A 13498-nucleotide genomic window follows, 5' to 3' on the forward strand; every position below is an offset into this window, starting at 1 on the left:
GGGGCAGCGGTCCTGAGGGAATAGGTAACTGTGTTTACTAAAAACCAAAGGGACAACGGTCACTGGAGTGGCTTCACTCACTAAGTGCTGAAAGAGCGGCCATACTCGTGGCAGGCCTGAGTTTTCCGACTTTGTCTGAAGCTCAAGGTCAGTTGGGGCTGTGGCCCGGTCAGCACCCTAATCACTTGAGCGAGCATGCTGGGAGCGCCAATATAATCATCACGTCTGATCTGGTGAGCCATTCAATCACTCAGAAAACAACATTGGCATGATGGTCTGTCCTTGAGCACAGCTGAGAACGCCGAAAAGCAACCCGTAGAAGTGTAAGCACGCGGTATCCCCTCAGCTTCCAGCTGTTCCCTCAGGCAACTCCAGGACTCAATGATATACGTAAAGACCATAGAGTTCACCATCTGAGGCCCAGTTTGTCACCTATATAAACACATAACTTCTCTATCAGCTTATTCAGAGGTTAAATGGAGAAAATACACTAAAAGACACTAAAACGCTGGCAAGAACTGTGACAAGAAGAAGTTGATAATCCTATTCTGTCAATTATTAGCTAAATGTTAATATGAAACTAATTGATTAGACCAACATCAACCAGTCTGGAAACAATCAAACCCAACCTGTGATACTGAGCTGCTGGCAGACGTTGCCTTTACTCAAGACATACTCACAGAAATGTCATCTGGCAGTCCGTGAGGAACCTCCAGCACCTGCTCCGTCACTTGCACGCTTCCCCTGGCCACAAACTGGATCACAGAGGAGCTATCCTGCAGGTTGGGAGTGGATACGTGTTCATATCAGAATCAGAATCGCAGCAACCGGCATCAAAACATGTCAGGATTGTGACGTGTGTTACCCTCTTAAGGATTTCAGTGTTGAGTAGGAGTTTCATATCTATGCTCAAAGCCTCGTCCTTTAACTGTGGACCCAGACTGCAGGAGATCATCATGCAAGCTCTTCCAGGCCGGTCACAGTCCTTTAAAAAAGAAAAAAGAAAAGAAGAAATAGCATGAGAAGGTTTATCAGCAAAGAGAAGTGTGATAAAACAGATGACTAAAAAACAACTACAATTTACCAAGACTTTGCGTCCTGACTTGGTGAAGAAGGAGAATATGGAGTGGAAGATGGTCTCTCTGTCCTGGGGGATGGTGCACGGTGTCGGGTTCCTGTGCGGGGTGCAGTTACCTCGGTTATCAGCCACCTGAAAAAGGAGAAGAATCTTTCTTTCAAGTACAATTGATTGCTGATCAGTTCAAATCACACGTGTGGTGGAGTTTTGTCAGGATGCTGCTGCAGAGACACGATGAGACTACACACCAGAAACGAATTACCTGAGCCAGCCCAGTCAGAGTATTATTACAAGTCCACAGGGCTCACAGGAAGCTGTTTTTCTTTTCTTTTTTTTTACTTCAGGCTGGTACCCCTCCCACACAGATTTCCCATATGGAGTGATTTAGATGTGTCTGGTTTACTGCCCACCTCCCCAGGGCACATTTCCCCCTTTTCTCAGTCCGACCTGAAGCTCTGGAGGTGGAAATCTCCCCTGGCTTTACTCATTGTTTCCTCTTTTCCCACCCAGCATGTCTGACTTTTTATTGCTCTACTTTCTCTTGTCCTGTGTTTCTTTCTGCTGCCACTGGGAGGATGCTCTAGCTCCAGGTGAAATCTCTTAGGAGAACAGAAAATGGGGATTATGTCCAGAAAAACTTCAATCTATGTCATCAACCGCCTGGAACATGTATATCACATCGGCACAAATGGAGGTGTGTATAAAAAGTAAGACAATCTGGCTATAAAACATAAGTGTGTGGCTGTCCAGCGTGCTATAGGCAGCGGTAACAGTATTTATGGTGTGTAGCTCCAGGCTGGGGATGGTATGGAGCAGTAGCCAGCTCTGCAGGTGTCCATTCCTGTTTCGTGCAAGCTGTCTAATCCCCTGAAAGTGGTTCCAGATGGGCTCAAGCAGGGTGGAATACATTCAACCCCGTCTGCCCATTCATATAAATACAACAGCTCAAACAATCGACCTGTTTCAAGGAGCAATGCAAAGGTTAAGAACACACTCCAACCCGATAGGAGAACTGTGTGCAAAGCGATGTGAAACAACATGGTCATCCAGGTCCAGCAGCAACGCGTACAGTGAGGATTCTACTGGCCCTGGGGGCGCCCCAGACGAAGCGCACGGCCCACACCGTGACAAAAAGCTCTCAGATGAGCAGCTTTCTGCTCTAAAGTGTCCCGTGAGGAGCATCCATGCAGCCGTGCCATGAAGATATAGGGGAGATAAATGTTGCTGCCTGCAGGTGAATAAACTAATAAATAAGCATTTGGGTTATTTCAGTAATGTAGACAGACTGCTGTTGGCATCCACCTGTGTTTCAATGAGGTGGAACATGTCAGCTCCACTTCCAGCCAGACGGTTGGGTATCCTGATGTCCACAACGGAGCCAGGAAGCCTGCTGGGCCCCTTGTTTATGGCCTGGAACCACACCAGACACAGAGACAAAGGCGGAGATAAGGGAAACGAGACACAGTTATATGTGGAAGAAACAAGTCAAATATACTGAAAGTTCTTTACAATCTGTGCTTGTAGTACCTGGAAGGTGAGATTAAGAGGCTGAAAGTTGCATTCCATGTCATCCAGCTGGACAAAACGTGAGCTGTCAATTGAGGTTCCGTACACAAAGGAGCTCGGCGTCACCACGCTGCAGCCATAAAGAAGACGATGCGCTCATTTATTTAAAAAAAGACACTGAAAAGATCTTTAATAGAGCTTCATCAAAATGTCTGGCTTCAGTCCTGTTCTTTTTAGTGAGACACCAGAGACACGGGCTTTGCTCTGAGGCCTCCCTTCACATTAAAGACACACAGCAGCTTTATCAGATGTCAGTGTTCTGGCAGATTTGGGCTGTTTTCGATCTTTGCCGTCTCTGTGAAGTAGAGCTATGATAAAGCAATCACAGATAAGGCTTTTCAAGTTGACACGCTCCGTCCTGACGAAAGCACTCCCTCTCCTCCCACGAGCCGACGGATGAGCGACCAGGTCAAGGCATAACGGTCGGTGCACTGTTTTCAAGTGTGAACTGCTCTTACCCAGTGATCGTTGTGTCGGTCTCATGAACCAGGAGGACGGACAGGTCCAAACTGTTGTCAGAGATTTTGTGTTCGGGATTGGCACTATGAGAAAACAAAATATTTAAGTTATTCTACAACCCGATAGGGAGTAAAATGTACAAAATGCATGAAAACACATTTACACTCTGGCACTAGATTCATTAAAATGTGAGACTAATATTTACCTTTTTGCTTGAACCAAGAACTGCAGTGTGTCATCTTTTCCAGAGAGCTGGCTCGTGTCAAAAATCACTGCGAAATGATACTGGAGAGAAAAAGCAAAATAAACAAGCATGTCATTGCCTGGATTCTATGTTATACAGCACATTTGCATATTATTATTTTTTTTAATGCAAAAATGTAGGCAGCAAGAGGCTCCTGCAAACCAGTACATTGTGCTTGCCTGAGATAACAACAGTTTAAATACGCTGCATGTTCTGTACGCAGGTTTAGCCACGATAAAGCGGTTTGAGCTATACCTTAGTCTGCGCTCTCATGAAGGGAAATCCCACGCTGCATTTGAGGAAGTCCAAATCAACAAGTCCACAGGAAATACCCTTCTCTTCCTGCAAAAAGACAGATAGATAGAGAATAAGAGGAGGAGGGGGGGGGGGGGGCGTGAAGACAGACAGGCTGGAGTCAGAGCGGGTGACAATCTGCAGACGTAAAGAGGAAGACGATGAGGCGGACTGTGAAAGGGAACGGTCAGTCTTGATAATACACTTTGAATGCTTTGAAAGGTTAAAAGACGTAGATAAAATAATCAGCTGCAAAAGTATGACAAACAACAACAGCTTAATGTCCGTTGTAGCTTTATAAACACATTTAAAGTATTATCAGTGCTTTGTTAGAAACCAGCTGCTGCACAGAAAGTTACAGCGTCTCACATCTTATTGAAGTTCTAAATTAGGCTAAAATAAGAAAGCACAAAGCAGAGATGGCACACACTCGTCTTGCCGGGTGGGTAATTGGACAACCACCAGGCTGTATGTTTGGAAGCTTGTCTAAACAATATGGAGCTTTGCCGGCTGTGCTTTGTAAACACCCGGGCCCTGACCCACAGAGGAGTAAGAATTCTTTTAGAGCGAGTTCACCGTGGGGCTGTCGGCCCAGCTCGTGTGCTTGGAGCATGAAGGAGGGCAGAGATGCTTCACAACTCCATGATAAAAAAAAAGGAGACGGCCTAGAGCTCCCGGAACATTCTGCAGAAGGCTTACGGTAAGTCATACAAACAGCCCAGTATGGCCTTGTGTTTATAACACACGTCCAACAGCGATAAGGATGTGACAAAGACAAGAGGAGCCAAGGTTGTCTCTGCCGGCATTCTGCATGTAAAGGTGCACGTCCATCCACAGTATCATCCACGCTCCCGTTCCTCTTATTCAGCAGAATCCAGACTGGGTCCAGGGTGTGGCCGTACCCCTCCATCTTCATTAAGTCAGCTTAAATAAGCAACACTGCCCTTTGCATGACTGGGAGGGGGGTGGGCACAATGATGGAATTTCCTCTATTTCCTGTATTTCTCCATGCTGCTGGACAAACACCGCCCGTCCCGTGGGGCTGGGCAGACTCGGGTAAATCAGCCCGGTTACCCATCACCCCCCACCCCAGGTTGACATATGGTGCGTTGTGCATCCATGGGGAGACAAAGCTCTGTTTGTGCAGTAATTCTTCAGCTTGTCACTCTTGCTTACGGTCTCCTCTCTCTGTCAGGAACAAATACACGGATTTGAGCCTGCTTCAGCGTCAGCTGTAGCCTGCAGTTGTACGTCAGCGTGGATGACGTCACACACAAAAATACTCCAAAAAATACTCCAGAACGCTGACAAGGCCTGCATTTGAAGTGTCACTTCATTTTAAATGCAAAGGCACATCTATGGCACTCTGCAGCTTCTGATGGAAGTGAAAGTCTTTGGTGGAACATCTAATCCGAGATCTCATTTCCTATGTCAGAGTCAAACATTTCAACATCCCAGCTAATATGCTGAAAAAAATTAAATAAATCAGTTGAGAAGGATGAACAGAAATTATGACGCAACACCTCGGCCTTACAGGACCGTCCATCCACTTTCATGGTCTTATCATCGGGCCACAAACACGTAATGCAAAACAGGAAGCAATGCTCGGATATGTGCGACCAAACCAGGCGTTATCACAACTCTCAGATCTGCAAACCAAACAGGCCAACTAAACATGTCTGATGTAATATTATGGTAAATAGTTGCTGCTAAGTCGATTCACACATTGTTGCCATTTACTTGTAACTAACTCACTAGTAAATACATAATGCAATTAGTCCATATAGGAATTATAAATACTACATCACATCAAATATCACCCTTACTACCACATTAGCATAGCAGCATGTTGATAATGAAGCTAGTTCATTATTTTGTTATGTGGTTTAATCTAACATAGGAACCTGGAGGACAGGTAAAAAGATTTGTGTGTAAAAGCTTAATCTGCTAAGAAGTTGCTGCGGTTTCCAGATGAAAGGAGCAAAGTAGGAGTCCAAACCGCTGCTAGAAATACAAAGGCAAAAAGACATCTGCTTCATTTATCAAAGAGGAAAACAGAAGCGGTTCCACGGGGGTGAAGGCGAGCTAGTGCTCCTGGATCCAGCTCACCTCCGCAGCTTTCTGAAGGCTTGTGTTGCAACAACAACAGACCGATAACGCCCTCCATTAAAGCTAAACACAAGGGGAGTACAAGTTCACACTTTGTTCACGGGAAGAAAACCTCAAGGGAGGGTTGGGGAGCCAGCCTAAACTAGAACTGGACAGTAAGTAGAACCGTTTCTACGAAGCATATGGCAGCAAATCTTCTTGCTGGCTCCTGTCCACTTCCTGCTGCCTTTGTGCAGCGGCTGGGGTTCGGGTTCCAGAGCAAAATGAGGTTCTGTGGCTGCTGGTAACCTGATACTGAATTAGTTCATTAGATTCGCTGTGGAACTCAAACTGAGACAATGTTTTTCTAATATTTACCAGCAGCATGTATTCAATTTAAATTCAATCTCAGCTGTTGGGGGGGGGTTAAATTATGTCACGGGCTATGCAGTTTACAGAAATGATCCTTGTCCATCACTTGGCGTGCAAAGCCCAACTGGAGGATCAACATTATGAGCCCTCACGACGGATGCTGTGCCCCCCCCCCGGCAGACCAAAATCTGCTGCTAATACAGGCAGGCTTCGGCGCGCCCCGCCTGACGCGCTGCAGGCCTTCTGCAACAAGTGAGCGAACAGACGCGAGCGGAGGAGGAGGAGGCGCTGTGAAATCCATCAGCATACGTCTCCAGGAAGATCTCACAGGTGTCTGTAACAGTGACAGCACGGCGAGGTGCTTCTCCGTTTCAGGTCAGAGAGTACAAAGCCGTACAAATGAGTCAGAATTGTTGGTCGGCCAGAGGAGCTCATCCCTGAGCTGGGGCAGCTGCCGATGAGGCCCTTCTGCTCTTCATCCTTTCATCTGCAGGGTTTAAGTTGATTTGTTCTCTCGCAGGTCTGCCTTTCTGTACGCCTCGGTGTTTAGACTGCATGGCTGACATCCAATCAGTCTTTTAAAATAAACACTCTTTTACAAATGTAGTGGGGAAACTATCCAGCTATACGTAAGTGTAAGATCTGACTCTCTCTGTCAACCCAGAGATCCACTTGTGATTTTTTTTTTTTTCCACATCTCTTTAGCTAAACAACCAAAAACACTTCGGAAACAAACACTCCAGACAACAAGCAGCAGAAAGCCCAAGAGCGACGGGAGGCGCAGACCTTCTGCCAGAAGTTGATGTAGAAAACCTCTCTGGAGAAGTTGAAGTAGATGTTGGTGTCATAGGCGTCGTCCCCAGAGTTGGAGATGGTCAGGTTCAGAGAGACGTTCTTCACCCCTCCGAGGGCCAAGTGGGGTCTGCCCTGCACCCTGATGGGATCACGAAGTAACAAAGAGATATTAGCAGCTGGACGTCACAGCAGGAGAAACACGAGACCCAAGTTTGTTTGAATTTGTACTCAAAATGGATGTAAACAGAAAGAGGCGCCCTTAAAAAACGTACAGTAATACCCCAACATACGATACGAGTGCTTTGACATACGAGCGTTCCGAGATACGAGCAAAAGTTTTCTTTGAGATGCGAGTATAGATTTGAGATAAACTTCCAGACGCTGGCGGCTGGCGCTAAGTGGCCGAGCGCACCGAGCGTGCTCCTCCTTCAGTATTCGTCTCCTGCACGTCTCCCGTGTTGTGTTTCCATTATTTACCCGATTCTGGCTGTATCTGTGAGTATTCCTTAGACGTGATGGGTCCAAAGCAACCGAGTGGTAAAGATGGCAGGGAGAAGAAAAGACGCACGATGATGATGATGGAGATGAAGGATGAAATAATCGATCAACGTGACCGTGGTGTCTGCGTTAGTGCCAGTACATCGTCAATATATACGAACCTCAACCATACCAGATATCAAGAACACAACGCCTTCCACTCTTATGTCTAAGTTTATGTACGTGTAGGTGTAAAGGTACAATTACAGAATAAAGTGTCTACAAACATAACTCTCTCGCCCTCCTCCTCCACATGGCATATTACAGTAATACTGTATTTCATTTGTGTGTGTGTGTGTATGTATCTATATAGCAATTCAAAATGTTTTTTTCATTGTTATTAGTGTTGATTTCAGTGCTTTTAGACGGCCGGAACGGATTAAATTGTTTCCAGTTATTTTATATGGTCTGAACTGATTTGACACACAAGCTCGGTCCAGGAATGAATTACACTCTTATGTCAAGGTATTACTGTATGCAAGTTTTGGGAGTAAAACTAAGATATAAATAAGCATACACTGCTTGTACATGTGCAGAATCCAGATATACAATACCCCCCCCCCAAAAAAAACAAAAAAAACAGGGAACTCTCTGAGTGTGGAAAAACATGTGGATATCCTCCAAGCATGCGTCATGCTTCCATTACCCACACCCACATTGCCTATGACGTCAACCTGCTTCCTATACTGAAGACAAACACGGAAAATGAATCTCAACTGTGAAGCTGAAGTTTTTACCCAGAGAAAAGCAGTTTCCCATGAAGCCTCAGGTCCGCAGCGCAGTCCTCTGACAGGCAGTTCTTCTCAAACCATGTCTGAGGAGGAAGCAGTAAAGCACACAGTCCATGCAGTGAGAACCAGTGTTGTGTTGTTGTGTTGTTGTGTTGAGGATGGAGTTACACAAGATATTATCCAGGAAGCCCAGAATCTTTACCGGATAAGAATTTCATCACACTCTGTGATCGCTCTGACATTTTATGGTTTGAATCATAACAGGGATTGAAGATTAGCTGTCAAGCTTGATCTAATTTCAGATAAAAGGATTCTGGAGGGGCTGACCCCCCCCCCCCCACCCCCACCCCATCCTTCAAGATGTGCAGACAGCGGCGAAACATGTGGGGCAGGTTAGAGGTGGCTGCAAAGAAAATACATTAGTCTGTCTTTTTGGATTTGACTCAAGGACAGCTTTAACACAGATAATTATACGCTTGTAACTGACACCAAATGAGGAGAATCAGTGAAATAAAGTGGAGCCATTTCCTTCATTCCTCCCTGTTGGTCTAAGGGAAGAAGTGACTTTGTTGGAGAAACTACATCCAAATCCCAAATAACTGATGACGGAGTGATGAATTTATCGTCTTCTGTTAGAGCACTGGAAGCAAAGCATGTCAGAATGATGAGGTATCCAAATAATGAATGGACAGAAACCCAAAATGAGATTGAGAGACGCTTGGATTTGACTACTAAATTCCTCCATTACAATTGGATACTAATCCCTTTAATACAGCTACTGACATTATCCACATAATAACCGTCCTCTACACTTTCCTTGTGAAATCCCACTTTAAGAAGCTCTGAGGCATTTCAACCTTGACTATAATTTCCACTTTGCTGCACCTCATTTCTCACTGCAATCTTGCTTCCTCTCCTCCATCGCAGCACCGGACTGAGCGCCGGCAGGTCCCGCTCCTGGTGGCCGGCCAGCACGTGCTTCCCCAGGCTGTAGGCCACCTCGAACGTGATGGCGGTGAACACATCCTTCACGTCTTTCTGCAGAGATCACAAACATCGAGGCGATTGTAGGGAATTTGCGACGGAAAATTGCTTCACCTCAGAGAAAGGACATGTCCCACGTAGCAGCCTGGTCCCGTTCACGCCTGGTACACAAACCAGATTACACAGCAGATTATTGAAAGAGCACGGCGTCTGGATGACTGTAATCACTGTTCCAAAGACGCGGAGGGAAGCACGCTGAAGAACCACAAAAACCACACCAGTTGAAATCATTTCAATGAATGGATCATCAATCATCAAAGAGGGAAAGAAGAGTGTTTAATAGCTTTAATTTAACTTCGGGTTTGAAATCAAACAGCTAAATGTGACCACATCCCTCATCTTTATTAGATGATAGCGTTGAATCAGGTAGTGATGTGTCTTTTTCTCTCCTGCCCATCACAGTTACTCTTCGCTGTTTGAAGGTAGCTTGTTGGATCCGGCCCAAAAGATCCACACTCAGCCTGCGCCCCTCTGAACCGATGTCCAGCAACGCGGAGGCAAACCCACAAAGTAAACACAAAGGGCTTCCCCGGGTCTTCCGCTGGTCATTTAGGCCAATCGTTGCCCTGCGCTTTCTTTCGGTTGCCCATTATTTTCCAGTACCCACCCACCCATCCGCTCTACTCAGACCAGTGTGTGATTTGAACAGATCAGGCATCACCAGTGGAGAACCCACCCAACTCATCAGTGCTGAGAGAGTTACAGCAGGAAAGAGACAATGACAGCGCAGGAGATGAATAGACAAAAAATAAAGCAGTGTTTTACTTTGGAAACGGTTCTGCACACTGATAAAGATCCGACCAACAGCATCAGCTTTTAATCATTTCTATTTGTTGATTGTTTCCAAATATAACTGAAAATCCCAGTAATTTTACTTCATGATAAAATCTCTCTCTATTTTCTTAATTCGTCTTTTAAATTGCTCATTTGGTACTTTGCTGCTCCACTTTAAATGTTATGTCAATATCACAACATGAACACGCAAATATTCCCAGTGAAAATGCTAAAGAGTTATGGTTAGCGACCACCATGCTAACACTGACGTGAGAGGAAGCCCCCCCCCCCCCGCGCATCGTCTCGACTTTTAATGATTCAAAGAGAAACAAAATAATTTCCTGTCATTTTAAAGGATGAAATAATTGGCTAATCATTTTATAGGTTCAGTTCTAATTAACTCTGACAGTGTTGGATGGTTTTTTACCGCAGCAGAACTCAATCATAAGTAACTCAGAAGCAAGCGGCTGACCTCTCATCCATCACTGGACTGCAATTGATTCACGCCTTATTAGACGGTGTTGTTCCAGGGCATATCGGCTCAGCTGGGGGGGGCAATTCACCATGCTTTAGTCAGCGCTGGACCAGAGGTGGTATAATACACAAGGCTCAGGCAGAGCACTCGGCCTCAGCGGCTGTTAAAGCAGATTGTCTCAAATGGCCCTTGTCCGTCGGCCTCACAGTGAACTGGTCCCCGGGGAGTCGACTGCTCAGGTCTCCGGCCCCAAACTCCGACAGCTTATCGCGCTTTTTCAGGAGCCACAAGAGACCACAAAGGAGACATACTGACTGGAAATGAAACGCGGCATTTTTGCACGATCTATTGCTTAAAGCATGGCTTGTATGCACAAATAAACAGACACAATCTTTCCTCTAAATCAGTGTGTTCTGGTGGGATTTCCACATCTTTCCTTAACAGAGCATCTATTATTGTGCAAATACAGGATCGCTTTCTTGTCGAAACACGAGACTACAGACTGCCAATTAACTGGAGAGTTCCCAGTACACACAGTAAACTCAAATTAGACCCGATGAAGGATATTCAGTAACACTTGATTCATTAAGCCTTGACCAAACGTTGCCCACCTGAACCCACACACTTGGCCCAGTCATCTACTCCTTCCTGAACCCACTTTTAATTACTTTTTTTGTAGAACACAAGAGCTCCTGAGCTGAGAAGAGCATCAGCTACAGAGTCATCTTTGTATAATTTATAGAAAGTAAGCAACCAGCAGTTACCGGTACTTAAAGGGGACACATGTTTCTACTCTCATATTTGGTGTTTTTGGGTCATTCCCAATCCAAAAACTGTGAAATTAAACCATCCAGTCAATCCTGCGTAGCTCAGTAATCAGGATGTCTAATAGATGTCCTTCATCTTTCTGGCAAGCAGGCGACTTAAGGCTGCGCTCTGATTGGTTGCTTCCAATTTTCCACACAGCTGTCTGCATCCTGAATTTTCCCACCTTTGCTGGCAGCAAATTGGAATTGCTGTTTGTGTGTGTGTTTAAAAAAAAAGTACTTCAAATCAGCTCAGTTTTTCATGCTCACATCAACCATTAATATAATAATATATACATTCCTACGCCCCGGACAGCTGATACGCTTTAAGAAATGAAAGGAAATACTGTGACTTCCTCCTCTGGACTGATGATTGACACTTCTACCTGTCAGGAAACTTAAATCTCACAAATGTTGACTTTAAAAAGTTTGATTTATTTTACAGCATAATAAAAAAAGGGTAAAAGTTGAATAACGGTCTGAAGCCTCTCCTTTATTTCATGGACACAATTACTTATGGCTGGTTCCAGTCACACTGTAAAGATGCCAGGAAACTCAGTGGGAAGCAGTTCTCCAGCAGTCACCACTATAAAAGTGAATTCTCAATGAAACACACGCATGTTACAGCAGTGCTGATCTTTTTAGGCCACACTTGATACACACTCTTCTTGGCTGTTTACATATAAATAAGTGTTCATTCTGAGGATGGAGGACAGCTTGCCACTATGTTTGGAAAGAAAGCAAATGGGAATCCACTTTTCTCCTACGCCACCCTCTCTCCGTGGAGCAACGCTTCTGCCAATATACTATCTCAGTGTTTATGTTCACACTCGGGACCCATTTATTTGGCATGTCAGAGCACATCCTCCTACCTCAATATCTGCTCTTTCCCCTTTATTCCTCCCTCCCTCTCTTCACGCCTTTCTGCTACCTGCAGAAAGGCTTTCCTTTCATTTTATCGTTCTGCATGCAAGTCTTTGATAACTTGAAAGCAGCTACTGTTTGAATAAGCCTGACTTAGTGCACATATTTACTAGAACTCCCTTAGTTCTAGTTGAGATAGCGAGGCATCGATCTGCCCCTGCACCCTGATCGTGGCAGACGCAGGGTGGATGACGTCAGGCTGCAAAAGACTCTGAAGGCCTCATGCTTGACTGGGATGCACAAGAGCTCCTCTCTCATTTCTTCAAAAGCATATGGATTAAGCCTGGTCATGGGAAGTCTTTATTAACCGGGCAAAACACACAGACACAGCGGTCCTTTTTAGGACAATGGATGTTTGGATGACTTTCAGGCTAGAGCCTTTTCATTCATGGGCTGCAACCCAAGGCAACTCAGATTAAATGGAAAAAGCTTTTTAGTTAAGTGATGAATGGATTCAGCGTGTCAAAGGTCAGGCCTATGTGTACGCTGTGAGAGACAAGGAGAACAGTTGGAATTGAGAGCATTTACAGTAAGGTTCACAGGATACGGCGGAAACACAACTGGGCAGCTTGTCTCAATGTGTCCTTGGAAAATAGAGAGAGAATCACTGTCAGATTGACTTTGGGTCAGACTAGAGCTGCTCAGCGTAGAATAGGTTAGCAGATGTCGAGAACGACAAACTGTGCAGGAGAATAAAAGAGTGTTATCCAGCTGTTTTATGTGGAAACCTCTTTGGAGCAGTTAAATGTGACTGGGCTTCATTCTGCCTGTGAAAATGATCAACATGCCGCTACGTGTCACGGCAGAAAGGTCAGGAGTCTGCGCCCTTCTTCAAATGGTCGAATCCTAAATCAGAAAAGATCCCACGTACGCTGACAAATGTCAAGACTAAACTCAATGCCGTCTTCCCTGATTCATCTGCCGCACCACGCTTTATGAGTCTCTCTGCAAGCGGCTCCTCAGGTCACAATGCTATTGACTGTTGTCGCTGATGCAGAGAGAAAAATGTCTTCCGAGGACATTTTCAAGGACCTCTCAGTGAGAACGAGTGCAGCTGCCTGTCATGTCCTTAAGGTGCCTGTTCCCGTCTTGTTCTGGTACTTTAGCTGCGTCCTCACTGCTCAGTTCCTGAACCCACCATTGTGTCCTGATTGCTTTTCTCAATACACTTTTTTTTTTTCTGACTCTTGTAGTTGCTCTTCTATTTAGCTGCTGGGGGGGGGCATGGGTACAAGTTGTAAACCAATCACTGCTGTATTATCACCTTATAAATAGGGTTGTAAATCTGTGAGTGAGCAGCTTCATATTTAC

The 13498-nt window shown here is 45.2% G+C and overlaps 1 protein-coding gene across 1 annotated transcript in view; it reads right to left on the reverse strand.

Annotated features, from left to right (window-relative positions):
* itga9 (integrin, alpha 9) overlaps window positions 1–13498 on the reverse strand; it is a 39866-nt gene that overhangs the window by 3541 nt on the left and 22827 nt on the right. The window contains exons 16-26 of the mRNA XM_068740909.1: window positions 9050–9202; window positions 8171–8247; window positions 6888–7035; window positions 3603–3689; window positions 3309–3388; window positions 3103–3186; window positions 2606–2714; window positions 2381–2488; window positions 1085–1210; window positions 866–985; window positions 681–776 (exon numbers count right to left, since the gene is read on the reverse strand). Of these exons, the coding sequence (XP_068597010.1) occupies window positions 681–776; window positions 866–985; window positions 1085–1210; window positions 2381–2488; window positions 2606–2714; window positions 3103–3186; window positions 3309–3388; window positions 3603–3689; window positions 6888–7035; window positions 8171–8247; window positions 9050–9202 (1188 nt within the window). The remainder of the gene's footprint in view (window positions 1–680; window positions 777–865; window positions 986–1084; window positions 1211–2380; window positions 2489–2605; window positions 2715–3102; window positions 3187–3308; window positions 3389–3602; window positions 3690–6887; window positions 7036–8170; window positions 8248–9049; window positions 9203–13498) is intronic.

The sequence above is a fragment of the Brachionichthys hirsutus genome, chromosome 7 (assembly GCF_040956055.1).
Source record: "Brachionichthys hirsutus isolate HB-005 chromosome 7, CSIRO-AGI_Bhir_v1, whole genome shotgun sequence".
NCBI lineage: Eukaryota > Metazoa > Chordata > Actinopteri > Lophiiformes > Brachionichthyidae > Brachionichthys > Brachionichthys hirsutus.